General features: G+C 43.8%; 1 protein-coding gene across 2 annotated transcripts in view; it reads left to right on the top strand.

Moving 5' to 3' along the window:
• Nucleotides 1-11,899, top strand: part of Polh (polymerase (DNA directed), eta (RAD 30 related)) — a 31,287-nt gene extending 19,388 nt beyond the window's left edge. For both annotated transcript variants that reach the window (NM_001364947.1, NM_030715.4), the window contains 4 exons: nt 446-569; nt 1,723-1,788; nt 7,934-8,103; nt 10,158-11,899. In NM_001364947.1, coding sequence (NP_001351876.1) covers nt 446-569; nt 1,723-1,788; nt 7,934-8,103; nt 10,158-11,001 — 1,204 coding nt within the window. In that variant the 3' untranslated portion in view covers nt 11,002-11,899. The remainder of the gene's footprint in view (nt 1-445; nt 570-1,722; nt 1,789-7,933; nt 8,104-10,157) is intronic.
• Nucleotides 11,900-13,476: the final 1,577 nt, after the last annotated feature.

The raw sequence follows: 13,476 nt of genomic DNA, 5'->3' as shown, positions 1-13,476 counted from the left end.
AACAAGAATAATTAAGCAATCAGGCATAGTGATTCGTGCCTTCAATCCCAAAACTTGGGAGGCAGCGGCCTCGGGAGGCAGCGGCAGGAGGATCTCTGTGAGTTCCAGGCCAGCCAGGTCTACTTAATTTCCAGGAGAGCCATAGCTATACAAAGAAACCCTGTCACAAAACAAAACAAAACAAAATAATAATTTAGACATGGTGGCTTGTGCTTATAATTTCAGCCCTTGAGAGCCCGGGGCAGGAAGCTCATGAGCTGGAAGCCAGCCTGGGCTGAGTAGTATATGCTGTTTATAGATAGGTGAGAAACCAAGCATGTGGCTCGAATCTATAGGCCTGGTAGGATCACAATTAGAGGCCAGTTGAATGAACGGTGAGACCTTCTCTTTAGGAAGTAAACAAAAACAAGGAGAATAATTCTTTATGTCTTCTGCTGGTTTTTAGGTCTTGGCTGTATGCCATGTGTCGAGGTATTGAACACGATCCAGTTAAACCCAGGCAGTTACCTAAAACTATTGGCTGCAGCAAGAACTTCCCAGGGAAAACAGCTCTGGCTACTCGGGAGCAGGTAAGCAGGCCTTCTCCACAGAACACTGCTGCTTTTAAAGGAGGCAGTGGATTTCCGTAGCCCTTCTATGTATGCTGGGTTAGGTGGTTACCTTTATTTTAGGATATGAAAAAAATAGAAATTGATTTTTTTTTTATGAGTACACTGGAGCTGTCATCAGACTCACCAGAAGAGAACATCAGATCCCATTACAGATGGTTGTGCGCCACCATGTGGTTGCTGGGATTGAACTCAGGACCACTGGAAGAGCAGTCAGCGCTCTTAACCGCTGAGCCATCACTCCAGCCCTAGAAATCAATTTTTTTTTATGTTGGAATAACTAGTTTAGTTTGTAATTTTTCCTCCTTCAATGTAAAAAGGTGTAAAATAGGACTGGCTGCAGTGGACAATGAAATTCTGTGTCTCTTTTGTAAGTAGGAACTTCAAAGTCCTAAAATAGTGTGCCCTGCCCACTTCGGGATCTTCCTTAGAATTGAAACATGGTAGAGTTTACCAGATGGCCCCGTCAGGACAAGTGAAGTGAGGGCTTGGAGCCTGAGGGTGGTGGAAACACCTGTAATCTGGGCAGGCAGGAAGCAGAGTCGCTTACACCGAGAGCGGGTTGCAGTATCCTGACTAAACAGATGGTGTTCCCATGTGTGTAGATGGATGTGTGTGCAGACCCAGAGGGGATCAGATGACTGCTTTATTACCCTACCTGGTTCTCTCGAGATGATCTCTTGTTGAACCTGACACTGTGTTGGCATCCAGCAAAAATCCCCGTGATCCTCCTCGTGTCTCTGTCCCCGCTAGCCATGGGCCTTGCTGTATCGTGACTGCTGGGACTGAAACGCTTCTCTTCATTCTTGCACCGCAAGCACTCTTACTGCCGACTCATTTCCTTTTCCCGATAATTAAAACCTTTTTTCCTTTGGTGTTGAGAGGTTTTTTTCTGTGTAGCCCAGCCTTGAACTCATGATTCTTCTGCCATGATTCCTCTAGAGTCTGGGATTAGAGGTTTGTACCCTGTGCCTGACTGAGGAAGAGCACAGCATCAAGAGCTCCATGATTCGTTACAGGGATCCACTGCCTGGTTCATCAGATGTCTGTTAAATGAAAGATTTATAAAGTCACATTTTAAAAACCTGAAAGTTTTTGGCTTTTTTTCTTATAGGTACAGTGGTGGCTTTTGCAGTTAGCTCTGGAACTTGAGGAGAGGCTAACCAAAGATCGAAATGATGTAAGATTTTTTTTCTCTATTAATCTTTGAGGTTCAAATGGTAACTGCCCCTTCCCTGTGGAGAAGAAACAGAGAAGATAGAGTCAGCTTAGGGACATTTGTGAAAGTTTGTTTGGCCAGATGCTTGTAATCAGCACTAGGGAGGCAGAGGCAGGTAGATGCCAGCCTGGTCTATATAGCACGTTCCAGGAATCCAGGGCTACATAGACAGACTGTTTTTCAAAAAGAAAGAAAAAAAAGTTTGTTAAAATAGGAGCCAAGGCTTAGCCTTGAATTTGCCAATCCTATCTTGAGGTTCCCAGTTTCTAGGATTACAGGCAGGACTTAGCCAGCTTGGCTGAGCAGTCTTTCATCTTGTTTTAACACAGGTCCACAGCACAGAGCGTGCTGGGACTGAGGGCTCAGCTTAGTTGGTAGAGTGCTTGCTTAGCGCGCTTAACGGGAGTTTGATACCCAGCACCTAAGAAATACCAGACGTTAAGATCATCCCTGACCAAAAATAAAAATAAAAACTCAGTCACTGGAGTCTTTGGAGGCCCAGCTTTGTAAATGTAAGGACTTTCTCTAATTATGCTCCTCTCCTTACCGTTTGCCTTTTCTGTTTTGTATTTTCTTATCTAAAATCTCCTGCAACATGAAAAGGATTAGTGGATTTCATCAGAGTAAATCTCCATTGAGCTGTATAAGTCACTGCATTTAACATAGTGGAAGGTTGGTTATTTTTAAGTTATGTCATGTGATAGATGTGTTGGGTACACATCGGGAAGCCAGAGGACTCACTTGTGGAGTCTGTTCTATCCTACCTTTATACAGATAGGTTCCAGGGATGGAACTCAGGTGGTCAGGCTTGACTGTAAGCACTTTGCCTTCTGGGACATCTTGCAGGCCCCAGAGTAGAAAGTTTTGGGTTTTCTTTATTTCGTGTTCATGTCTTTGTGTATGTGTATATATGTGAGGGTGCCCTTGGAGGCCAGAAGCAAGCACTGGGTCCCCTAGAACTGAAATCAGAGATGCTTGTGAGCTACCTGACATAGTTACTTGGAACCAAACTCAGCTCCTCTGCAAGCACAGCCAGCCTTCTTAACTGCTTAGCCATCTTGGCAGACCCCGTAATGGAAGCTCTAAACAAAGTATTAATCAAACATTAGACATCTGACTGTCTCTTCTCTTTCTAAGTAACTTGGTTTTGTTTTGAAATAGGGTCTCCCTATGTAGCTTTGTCTGGCCTCCAACTCACGGTGATCCACCTGCTTCTGCTACCTCCCAAGTTAGGCATCCTGAACCCTTCCTTCTGTCTCTACCTCCCAACCACTAGGATGGGTGGTATGGTCTACCCCCTGCCCTGGATCATGTATATACTGAGATACATAAAGTACACCCATCTAAAGTGTACAGTCCAGTGGTTTTAGTATGTTCCAGAATTATATAACAATAATCAGCTTTATTTTTGTTTGTTTAGGGGTTTTGTTGTTGTTGTTTCCAAGACAGGGTTTCATGTGTAGCCTTGTCTATGCTGGAACTCACCCTGTAGACCAAGCTGGCTGGCCTTGAACTCAGAGATTTGCCTGCCTCTGCCTCCTGCATGCTGGGACTAATGATGTGTAACACTGCTATCTAACTATTTGTTTGTTTATTTTTAATTTAATTTTTGAGACAGGCTCTCACTGTATTCCTGGTTGGCCTAGATGAAATTTATTATATAGACCAGGCTAACCTTGAACTGACAGACTTCTGTCTGCATCTGCTTCTTGAGTGCTGGGACTACAGGTGTGTGCCACTGCACACAGCTTTACAGTTAGCCTTAGAATATGTTCATTTACTCTCAAAAGAAATTCTATACCCATTAGCAGTCATCCTTCATTTCTTCCCCACTCATCCTCTGTAGTCCCCAGCATCATTTTAATATGATGGTGTACACCATTCATCCCATATTACGTGAGCTGCTGAAGCAGAAGGGCTTAACCATGCCTCAAAAAAAAAAAAAAGTACCTGGCTATTTGCTGTAACGAGACCATGCAGTGTATGGCATTTTCACTGAGCTCACTCATAGTATAGCAAGTCAGTTTTTACTTCCTTTTGTGGCCGGATAAGAGTTATTATTAGTAAATGGATATTTGGGTTATTTCTACTCTGGGCCATTATCAGTAATGCTAAAATTCCATGTTTTCATCCTAGGAGCACAATTACTGTGTCACATGGTAACTATGTTTAGCATTTTGAAAAATTTGGCAGACTGCTTTCTGTAGTGGCTTATCATGTTATATCCCTACTTCCAGTGTAAGGGAGAGAAACAGACAGACACAGGTTATTCAATTAAATAGTATTAATAAATCTGGGCATGTGAAACCCACCTCGATGGTTTATGTTCCCAAACTAAAGACACACACAGCCTTTGTATTTAATATGCCTTAATCAGCACAGTGGGTGGGTGACTACCTAGCCTCCAATGCTGCTAGAATCTTACCTCCTGCTGATAATTCCAGTTACTGCTTAATAATTCCTGAGTTCTATCTTGGCTGCTCATCACCCAGTTGGGCCGCCCTCTGGGCCCTGCTCTCCTGGCTCCTTCACATGGCGGCCACGCCTCTCTGTCCTGCACTCTTCTCAGGCATGGCGTCTCTCCTAGCACGGCATATCTCTCCTTCCTCTTTCTCTTCCTGGTCCCAAGCCTGGTGGGAATCCTAAAATTTGACTCTGTCCGCCCTGCCCAGCTATTGGCTGTTGGCATCTTTATTTACCAATCAAAACCAACTGGAGGCAGGTTCCCAGAAACTCTGTGAATATAGGCAACTACAGAGACATCTGAGTGCAGTGCAGGGGTCTGCAGAGGTGAGAAGAGCCGAGTTACAGGGAGTTGGAAGCCACTTGATGTGGGTGCTGGGCCCAGAACTCTGTCCTCTGCAGGATTTAAGTGCACTCTCCCACTGAGGCAGCTCTTGAGCTGAACATGAGTTCTGTTTGCCCCTTTTGTTTTCCTTTTTAATGAAGCACAAACGCCCCATGTTTGGGCATGCTGCTTTTCTCTGTGTCGTTCCAGTTTTGTTGTCTATCGTATTTAAGTTTAACATTTGTTTGATAGCTAGACATATTACCATGTGGTTTATTGGCCAGTTGTACATCTTCCCTGGAGAAGTGTGACTTTTTCCCTTATACTCTAGTTTTGTGGGTGGCCGAGACAGAAGGATCACTGAGGCTACTCGTCAGATGAGGAAGAGACAAGCTACAGCTCAGTGAGAGAGACCCTGCCATGGGGAGAATGCTGGCAGCACTAGAGAGGAGATCATGGCCTCTCCTGGGTGCCACATGAGTACACACACACATACACACCCCACATCCCAGACAAAACACACACACAAACACACACCCCTTTTAAAAAGCCTTGGGGCTGGAAAGATGATTTAGAGCACTGGCTCTAAAGAATGGAGTTTTTCTAACTGCTCAGTGGTTAAGAGCACTGGCTGCTTTCCCAGAGGACCCAGATTCAATTCTCAGCACCCACATGGCAGGCAGCTCACTCCTATCTATAACTCCAGTTGCGGGGCTTCTGACACCCTCACACAGACATGCATGCAAGACACTAATGAACAAAAATAAAAAAATAAATTAAGCTCTTGCTTCTCTAGCCCTCTTGCTCCCTCTCTTCCCCTCCCTTCTCCCCTCTCTCCACGTGGCCATGGCCAGCCTCTATGTCTCTACCTTTTCTCTCTCTGTTTTCTACAATAAAACTCTAAAACCATGAAAAAATACATTAATATGCAAATCTCTACAAATGAATCTTATGACTACCCCCACACCCTTGGATAATTTTTTTTTCTTCAAGACAGGGTTTCTCTGTGTAGCCCTGGCTGTCCTGGAACTCACTCTGTAGACCAGGCTGGCCTCGAACTCAGAAATCTGCTTGCCTCTGCCTCCCAAGTGCTGGGATTAAAGGTGTGTGCCACCACGCCCGGCTTGGATAGTCTTACTAGCATCTTTTAACTTTGAAAAGGAGTCTGTCTTGGGATTTCCATTGCTGTAAAGAGATACCATAACCAATGCAACTCTTACAAAGGACAACATTTACTTGGGACTGGCTTACAGGTTCAGGAGTCCATTATCATTAAGGTGGGAGCATGGTTGGCTGTATCCAGGCAGGGATGGCACTGGAGAAGGAGCTGAGAGTTCTACATCTTGATCTGAAGGGAACTAGGAGAAGATTGGCTTTTCTAGGCAGCTAGGAGGAGAGACTCAAAGCCTACCCCCGCAATGACACACTGCTTCCATCAAGGACACACCTTCTACTAGTGCCCCTCCCTGGGCCAAGCATATACAAACCAACACAGAGCCTTACATACTTTTCACCAGGTATACTCTGCCTGAAGTTTTTATTTCTGTTACTGAGGGGTAGCATTTAGATGCTTCCACTTGACTGGAGTCAGTACTTGCTGTCTCTGGAGGTATTGTACATTGTAGATGTACATTCTACAGATGGCTATGAAGAGTACTACCACAACAGTCTGTCTGCTGGTTTAAGAATAATCTAGGCAGAAGAGTAAGCTTACTGAGAACTATTAATCCTTAACATCCTAGATTTCAGACATTTTCCTGACTTGTTTTTCAGTATCACAGTCATTTGTCATGAAAACCATGACAGTCTCAAATACATTTATTCTGTCCTATCTCCATTACTTGTCAAAATACTCTTTGGTGGTTTTGTTTGTCTCTCTCTTTTTTAAAAAATATTTATTTATTTATTATATGTAAGTACACTGTAGCTTTCTTCAGACACTCCAGAAGAGAGCATCAGATTTCATTACGGATGGTTGTGAGCCACCATGTGGTTGCTGGGATCTGAACTCAGGACCTTTGGAAGAGCAGTTGGCACTCTTTTTTTTTTAAAATATTTTTTATTAGGTATTTTCCTCATTTACATTTCCAAAAGTCCCCCATACCCTCCCCCCCACTCCCCTACCCACCCACTCCTACTTTTTGGCCCTGGCGTTCCCCTGTACTGGGGCATATAAAGTTTGCAAGTCCAATGGGCCTCTCTTTACAATGATGGCCAACTAGGCCATCTTTTGATGCATATGCAGCTAGAGTCGAGAGCTCCAGGGTACTGGTTAGTTCATATTGTTGTTCCACCTATAGGGTTGCAGATCCCTTTAGCTCCTTGGGTACTTTCTCTAGCTCCTCCATTGGGGGCCCTGTGTTCCATCCAATAGCTGACTGTGAACATCCACCTCTGTGGCAGTCAGCACTCTTAACTGCTGAGCCATCTCACCAGCCCTTGTTTGTCTCTTAAATAGCAAGCAAGTAGCTCATGGATCTCAGGCTAGCCTCAAACTCAAGTTATAATTGATGACTTTGAACTTCAGGTTCTTCTCCCTCGGGTACTGTCATGCCTGGCTTATATGTTCAAGCTCAAGGCTTACATGCTAGGCAAGCACTTTACAAACTAAGCTACATCCCCAGTCCCTATCCCATGTTTTAATATTGTGATAATTCATCACTCAAAATCTATCCTCCCTCTTTTTTTTTTTTTCCAATGCTGGGAATCAAATCCATGATCTCGTATATGCTTCTTATAACTAGAAAGAGCACAGACTTTCTTTGTGTGATAGATATAGCCTGTAGTAAGGGTTTGGTTTTTTGTTTTTGTTTTTGTTTTGTTGTTGTTTTTTAGACAAGGTTTCTCTGTGTAGCCTTGGCTTTGTAAACCAGGCTAGTTTTGAACTCACAGAGATCTGCCCTGCTTCTGCCTTCTGAGTGTTGGAATTAGAGGTGTGTGTCACCACTGCCTGGCCTGTCGGCAGATTTTTACTCAGGAATTTCTACTATAGGCTCTACCCCTTATAATGCTTGTATGTATTTAGTATACATTTATATTTTATATAAATATATACTAGAAGAGCTTCCTTTTTTGTTCAGTAATATTTTTTTTTTAAAAAAAATAGGATCTTACAGTGCAGCCCTGACTTACCCAGATCCTGGTATGTAGACCAGGATGACTAAACTCCTAGAGATCCATCTGTCTCTACCTCCCCAGTGCTGGGATAAAAGGAGTCCAACACCATGCCTAGCTTTTTAATTGAGTTTCCAAATCATTCTATTATCCTGAACATGCTCTTAGTAACTCCTTCTGGCCTCAACCCTTCTCTCTCCACAGAATGACCGCGTGGCCACTCAGCTGGTCGTCAGTATTCGTTTTCAGGGAGACAGGCGTCTCAGCAGCCTGCGGCGGTGCTGTGCCCTCCCTCGCTATGACGCTCACAAGATGAGCCAGGACGCATTTGCTGCCATCAGGAACTGTAATACATCTGGAATCCAAACTGAGTGGTGAGACTCTTTTTTTTTTTTTTTTTTTTTAAGATTTATTTATTTATTATATGTAAGTACACTGTAGCTGTCTTCAGACACACCAGAAGAGGGAGTCAGATCTCGTTACGGATGGTTGTGAGTCACCATGTGGTTGCTGGGATTTGAACTCTGGACCTTCGGAAGAGCAGTCAGGTGCTCCTACCCACTGAGCCATCTCACCAGCCCAAGTGGTGAGACTCTTATTTTCAGTTTATCTTCTTAAAACGGGGGTGGGGGGGTGGGGGGCAGCACTGGGCAGTGGTGACTCAACCTTTAATCCCACCGCCTGGGAGGCAGAGATAACAGGATCTCTGTGAGTTCAAGTCCAGCCTGATCTACAAAAGTCAAAGCTACACAGAGAAACCCTGTCTCAAAAAAAAAAAAAAAAGAAAGAAAGAAAAAACAACAACAAAAAGAAAACCCAAAAGTTTATTTTGTAACTTAGCTGTAAAGTCAGCGAGCTTCTGACCTTTCGTCTGGGGTAATTTCTTTGTGTCTCTGACACAAATATTAATGTTACACGGACCTGAATGATAACTGTGGTATTTATAGGAATCCTTATTTGAAAACCATTGCAGGACTATAACATTATCTGTTTATAATGTAAAGTATAAAGCCTGAGGCCAATGCCAGCATTTCCTTTTGCTGTTTGACAGTGTCTTGCTGTGAGCTTAAGCTGGCCTTGAACTCATCTTTCTGCCTTGGCTCTAGTACTGAATCCCAGGCATGTGTTACCATATTCAACTCACAGGAACTTAAAAATAGCATTTGCTCTTATCTGATTGAAGAACTAACATGTATGTAACCTGCATGTTTTATATTCTGAAATATATGGAGATATATAATGAACTTTTTTTTTTTTTTGGAGGGGTTTGGGGATTTCTTTTTTTTTTAAGTTTTTAGTTTAATTTTGTTTTTGAGACAGGATTTCTGTGTAGCTACCATTGCCTGGCTTTAAGATGTTTCTGAGGGGCTGGTGAGATGGCTCAGTGGTTAAGAGCACTGACTGCTCTTCCAAAGGTCCTGAGTTCAAATCCCAGCAACCACATGGTGGCTCACAACCATCAGCAATGAAATCTGATGCTTTCTTCTGGTGTGTCTGAAGGCGGCTACACTGTACTTATATACACAAAATAAATCTTTAAAAAAAAAAAAAGAGCCGGGCATGGTGGCGAACACCTTTAATCCCAGCACTTGGGAGGTAGAGGCAGGCCGATTTCTGAGTTCGAGGCCAGCCTGGTCTACAGAGTGAGTTCCAGGACAGCCAGGGCTACACAGAGAAACCCTGTCTCGAAAAACCAAAAAAACAAACAAAACCAAAAAAAAAAAAAAAAGGAAAGAAAGAGAAAAAAGATGTTACAGAGACTGAGATTTGAAACCAAAATCTTGATAGGAAATTTTATCTTGAAAAATTCCATAATCCTGGATTAAGATTGGAATTTTTTCACTTATTTTGTATATCCATGTAGTACATGTGGATCTCTGATGAGTTGGTCTACAAACCAAATCCAGGCTGTCTAGCTGTGGACCAATGGGCTGGCAAGCTTTTTTACGTAGCTGGGAATGACCTTCCACATCTGCTCTACCTACTCCTCCAGTGTTGCCTTGAATAAAATTTGTGTTGCCCCAAGCTAGGTGTGATGGAGGCACACCTTTAGTTCCAGAACTCAGGAGACACAGGGTGGTCTACATAGTTCCAGACCAGCTAGAGTTACATAGTGAGACCCTGTCTCAGAAAAAAAAAAAAATTGTTGCTCCACCCCTTAATTACAGCAACTTCTGCTAAATCATGGATTCTAAGTGGTCTAGCACTAGCAGTGAGAGAGAGTGCTCCCCCAACAAGCCAGGAACCTGCTAGAAACTCATTCTGTTATCCCAGCCTACTTTATATTAATATGATACACACTAATGGCTGTGAAATGCTGGAGTAAGAATAATTTCCTTTCATGATGGAACCAGAGTTGTGATTTATTGAATCTGAGCTCTTAAAACAGTGACTCAGTAACTTCCTTGCTGTGTTCCTTTGTACCCAGGTCCCCTCCTCTCACAATGCTCTTCCTCTGCGCTACCAAGTTCTCTGCGGCTGCCCCTCCAGCTTGCACGGATATCACTGCGTTCCTGAGTAGCGACTCAAGTTGTCAGCCAAAGGTGCCAATTGCCAGCTCTGAGACTAGGACCCAGGGGTCTGGCCCAGCTGTACCAACCTCTAAAGAGGCAGCCACATCTCTAGCGTCTTTTTTTCAAAAAGCTGCCAAAAAGCAGAGAATGAAAGAGACTTCCTTTGTACCTCTTAACACAGCCACAGAGAAGTTATCATCCAAGCCTTCACTTGTGTTCCAAAGCAGCCAAACCACAGGAAGTCAGTCTTTCTTTAAGCAGAAGAGCCTGCTGCTCCAGCACACACAGCTTAGTAACTCTGCGGCTCCTGACCCTCCACAGGCCAGCCCTGCAGCGCAACCAAGCTGTCTGCCAGCAGAGTGTGTAGACAGTGGTCCTGATGATGGAGCGGTGAAGCCAGTATCCTCTAAAGCAGTGTCTACAGAAATGAATGTGGCTGGGGACAGTCCAAACGTGCTCGATTCTCCAGCTTACAACTCTCAGGAGGTGACCCAAAGGGCCACTGAGGACCAAGTGCTCTGTGAGAAGTGTGACTCCCTGGTTCCAGTGTGGGACATGCCAGAACACACGGACTACCATTTTGCATTGGAGTTGCAGAAGTCTTTTTTGCAGCCTTGTACTTCAAAACCCCAGGCTATTCCTGCCGTGTCTCCTCAGGGCAAAAGAAATCCCAAGAGTCCCTCGGCTTCCAGTAGTAAGCGCCTTAGGCCCCATGGCATGCAGACGCTGGAATCGTTTTTTAAGCCACTGACACATTAGTGCTGCCTGGGGCATCAGGAGGGCTCTACTATTTTTTTTCTAACGGATGGAATCATGTTGACTGCTCAAGGGGAATATGACATTTCTAATACAAAGTTAGGGGTTTTTTCTTCCAATGGGACTCTGATCCTGTTGCTGATCAATGCTTTTCCTCTCTAGGGAGACAGAGTGTCATAAAAGGTATAAAGAACCTGGCAAGCTCACTTGCTTCCCTATAAACTAACTAAAGACTAAACAGGAGTATAACTCAAAAAAACTGTAAAAGAAAGGGGAAATGGGGCTGGAGATAGAGCTCACTTGTCTAGGACGGCATGTGCAAGGCCCCATGTTCACTTCCCAGTTCTGGAAGGAAAACGAGGACTATTAAGATGGGCAAGTGCAAACGGCCAAAGTAATGGATTTAGCAGTCTTTTTCAGCCATGCAGGCTTTTCTGATAAATTACATGACTTTGAATTATGTATGAAACCAGGTAGTAGGTTTAATGGATAGGAAAACAGCATAGATATTTTTTCCTACATAAATACAAATCAACTTTTTTTTTTTTTTTTTTTTTTTTTTGGTTTTTCGAGACAGAGTTTCTCTGTGTAGCTCTGGCTGTCCTGGAACTCACTTTGTAGACCAGGCTGGCCTCGAACTCAGAAATCCGCCTGCCTCTGCTGGGATTAAAGGCTCATCAACTTACTTATAAATTGGGTCTTTGAAAGATTTGAAATTCACCGCGTTTAGCCGGAAATTACCCTTTCCTTTGACTTTAGTGTGTAGCTTCTTCCCTGGCTAGATATGTAGTTTCTTAAAAGCAAGAACTCTTGCAGTGACTTACATGGAATATGTTCTTGATGTTGGTTGAATGTATGTATTAAATTAGCCACATTGAGACAATAAAAATGTACTCTTTGAGGCCTGGCTTGCATACTTTTACTACCCTAATGTTCTATTAATGTAAAAAAGTGCTTACCGGTGAGTTTCCTGACATTGGGTTGGGTAGGCTAGACTTGTCAGATCTAAGATCCTCGTACTGCATTTTCCTGTGCGCTGAGGTCTAGGTGCATGGTGCCTGTCCCACTGTCACCTATCTCTTAGCTGTTCTGACAGCCTAGGAGTTGTAAAGTAATAATGTTTGCAGGTGCTTTGGTACACGTTTGTAATCCCAACAGTTGCGAAAGGGGACTCAGTCTGGAGTTAAAATCATCCTTGGTGAGACAGCCCGGGCTACATGAGAGACCTAGATTAGGATGTAACCAGTGGGAGAGTACTTGCCTAGCGTGACTTTTAAAAAGAGAAACGTAACAAGCCAGATGTGACCGTGGTAATCCTAGAGTTCTGAAGATGGTGGCAGGCGAATATGGAATTAAATTCCAGGCCAGCTTGGGTAATACAATGAGGCCTTGTCTCCAAAGAGAGAAGCATTGTAGCAGAAACTCAGGTGTCTTAGACTTAGACACCTTAGAGATAAGTTGGAGGAGTCAGGTGGAGGATGGCTTATGCTTGTGGACCAGTAGAGGGCAGCGTTAGCAGTATGCCTTGTTCATTGGGCAGAGCTGCCCTATTGTACAGTTTATGGGACTAGTGCTCTAAACAGTGCTGAGAAAGTAGCATTGTGCTACAAGATGACCTCGCTTTCCTCAATGCTCAGAGCTCCTAATAAAAGTTTTACCCACAGGCTTCTTAATAATTAAGCCAATGGTATTCTCAGGATGGGGTTTCTCTGTGTCCTCACTGTCCCAGACTGGCCTTGAGTTCACAGAGATCTGCCTGCCTCTGCTTTAAGTGATGGGATTAAACATGCACCCTTAGGGCTGGAGGATGGCTCAGTGGTTAAGAGCACTGACTGCTCTTCCACGGAGGTCCTGAGTTGAATTCCCAGCAAACATATAGTGGCTCGCAACCGTCTGTAATGGGATCCAATGCCCTCTTTCTGGCGTCTGAAAAGAGCAATAGTGTACTCATATATATAAAATAAATCTTAAAAAACAAAAAGTGCACCTTTAATAAAAACTGTTTTTTTAAACCATACCAGATAATGGTGGCACATACCTCTAATCCTAACTAAACTGAGTTAAGGCTACATAGCCAAGAGCCTATGTCAAAGTACAAAAACAGGGCTTGGAGAGATAACTCATCGGTTGGTACCTAAAATTCAGAAAGGCCTAGATTCAGCCTTAGTGTGTATGGTTTTAAAGCAGACATGAGCCACGCCTGCAACCCCAGCATTTGAGAGGTGACCCGAGCTAAAGGTCATCCTCAATTACATGGTCAGCTAGAGCCGCCCACCTCAAAAAGGCTCTGCAGGCCGAATGCCATGTAGATTTGGGCCACGTGTATCATTTGTTTTGCTAGGATTAGTACTCAGGCCCTGTTTAATATGGGATAGCCAGAAAGCCTGGGACTAGAGCTCAGTCTGGTGTCTGCCTAGCACATACAATGCCCTGGATTCCAAAATGTATGATAGTCTGAACACAGAACTAGGAAGGACT

This window comes from Mus musculus, chromosome 17 (genome assembly GCF_000001635.26).
Source record: "Mus musculus strain C57BL/6J chromosome 17, GRCm38.p6 C57BL/6J".
Classification (NCBI taxonomy): domain Eukaryota; kingdom Metazoa; phylum Chordata; class Mammalia; order Rodentia; family Muridae; genus Mus; species Mus musculus.
This window is presented reverse-complemented; position numbering and strand designations above follow the sequence as displayed.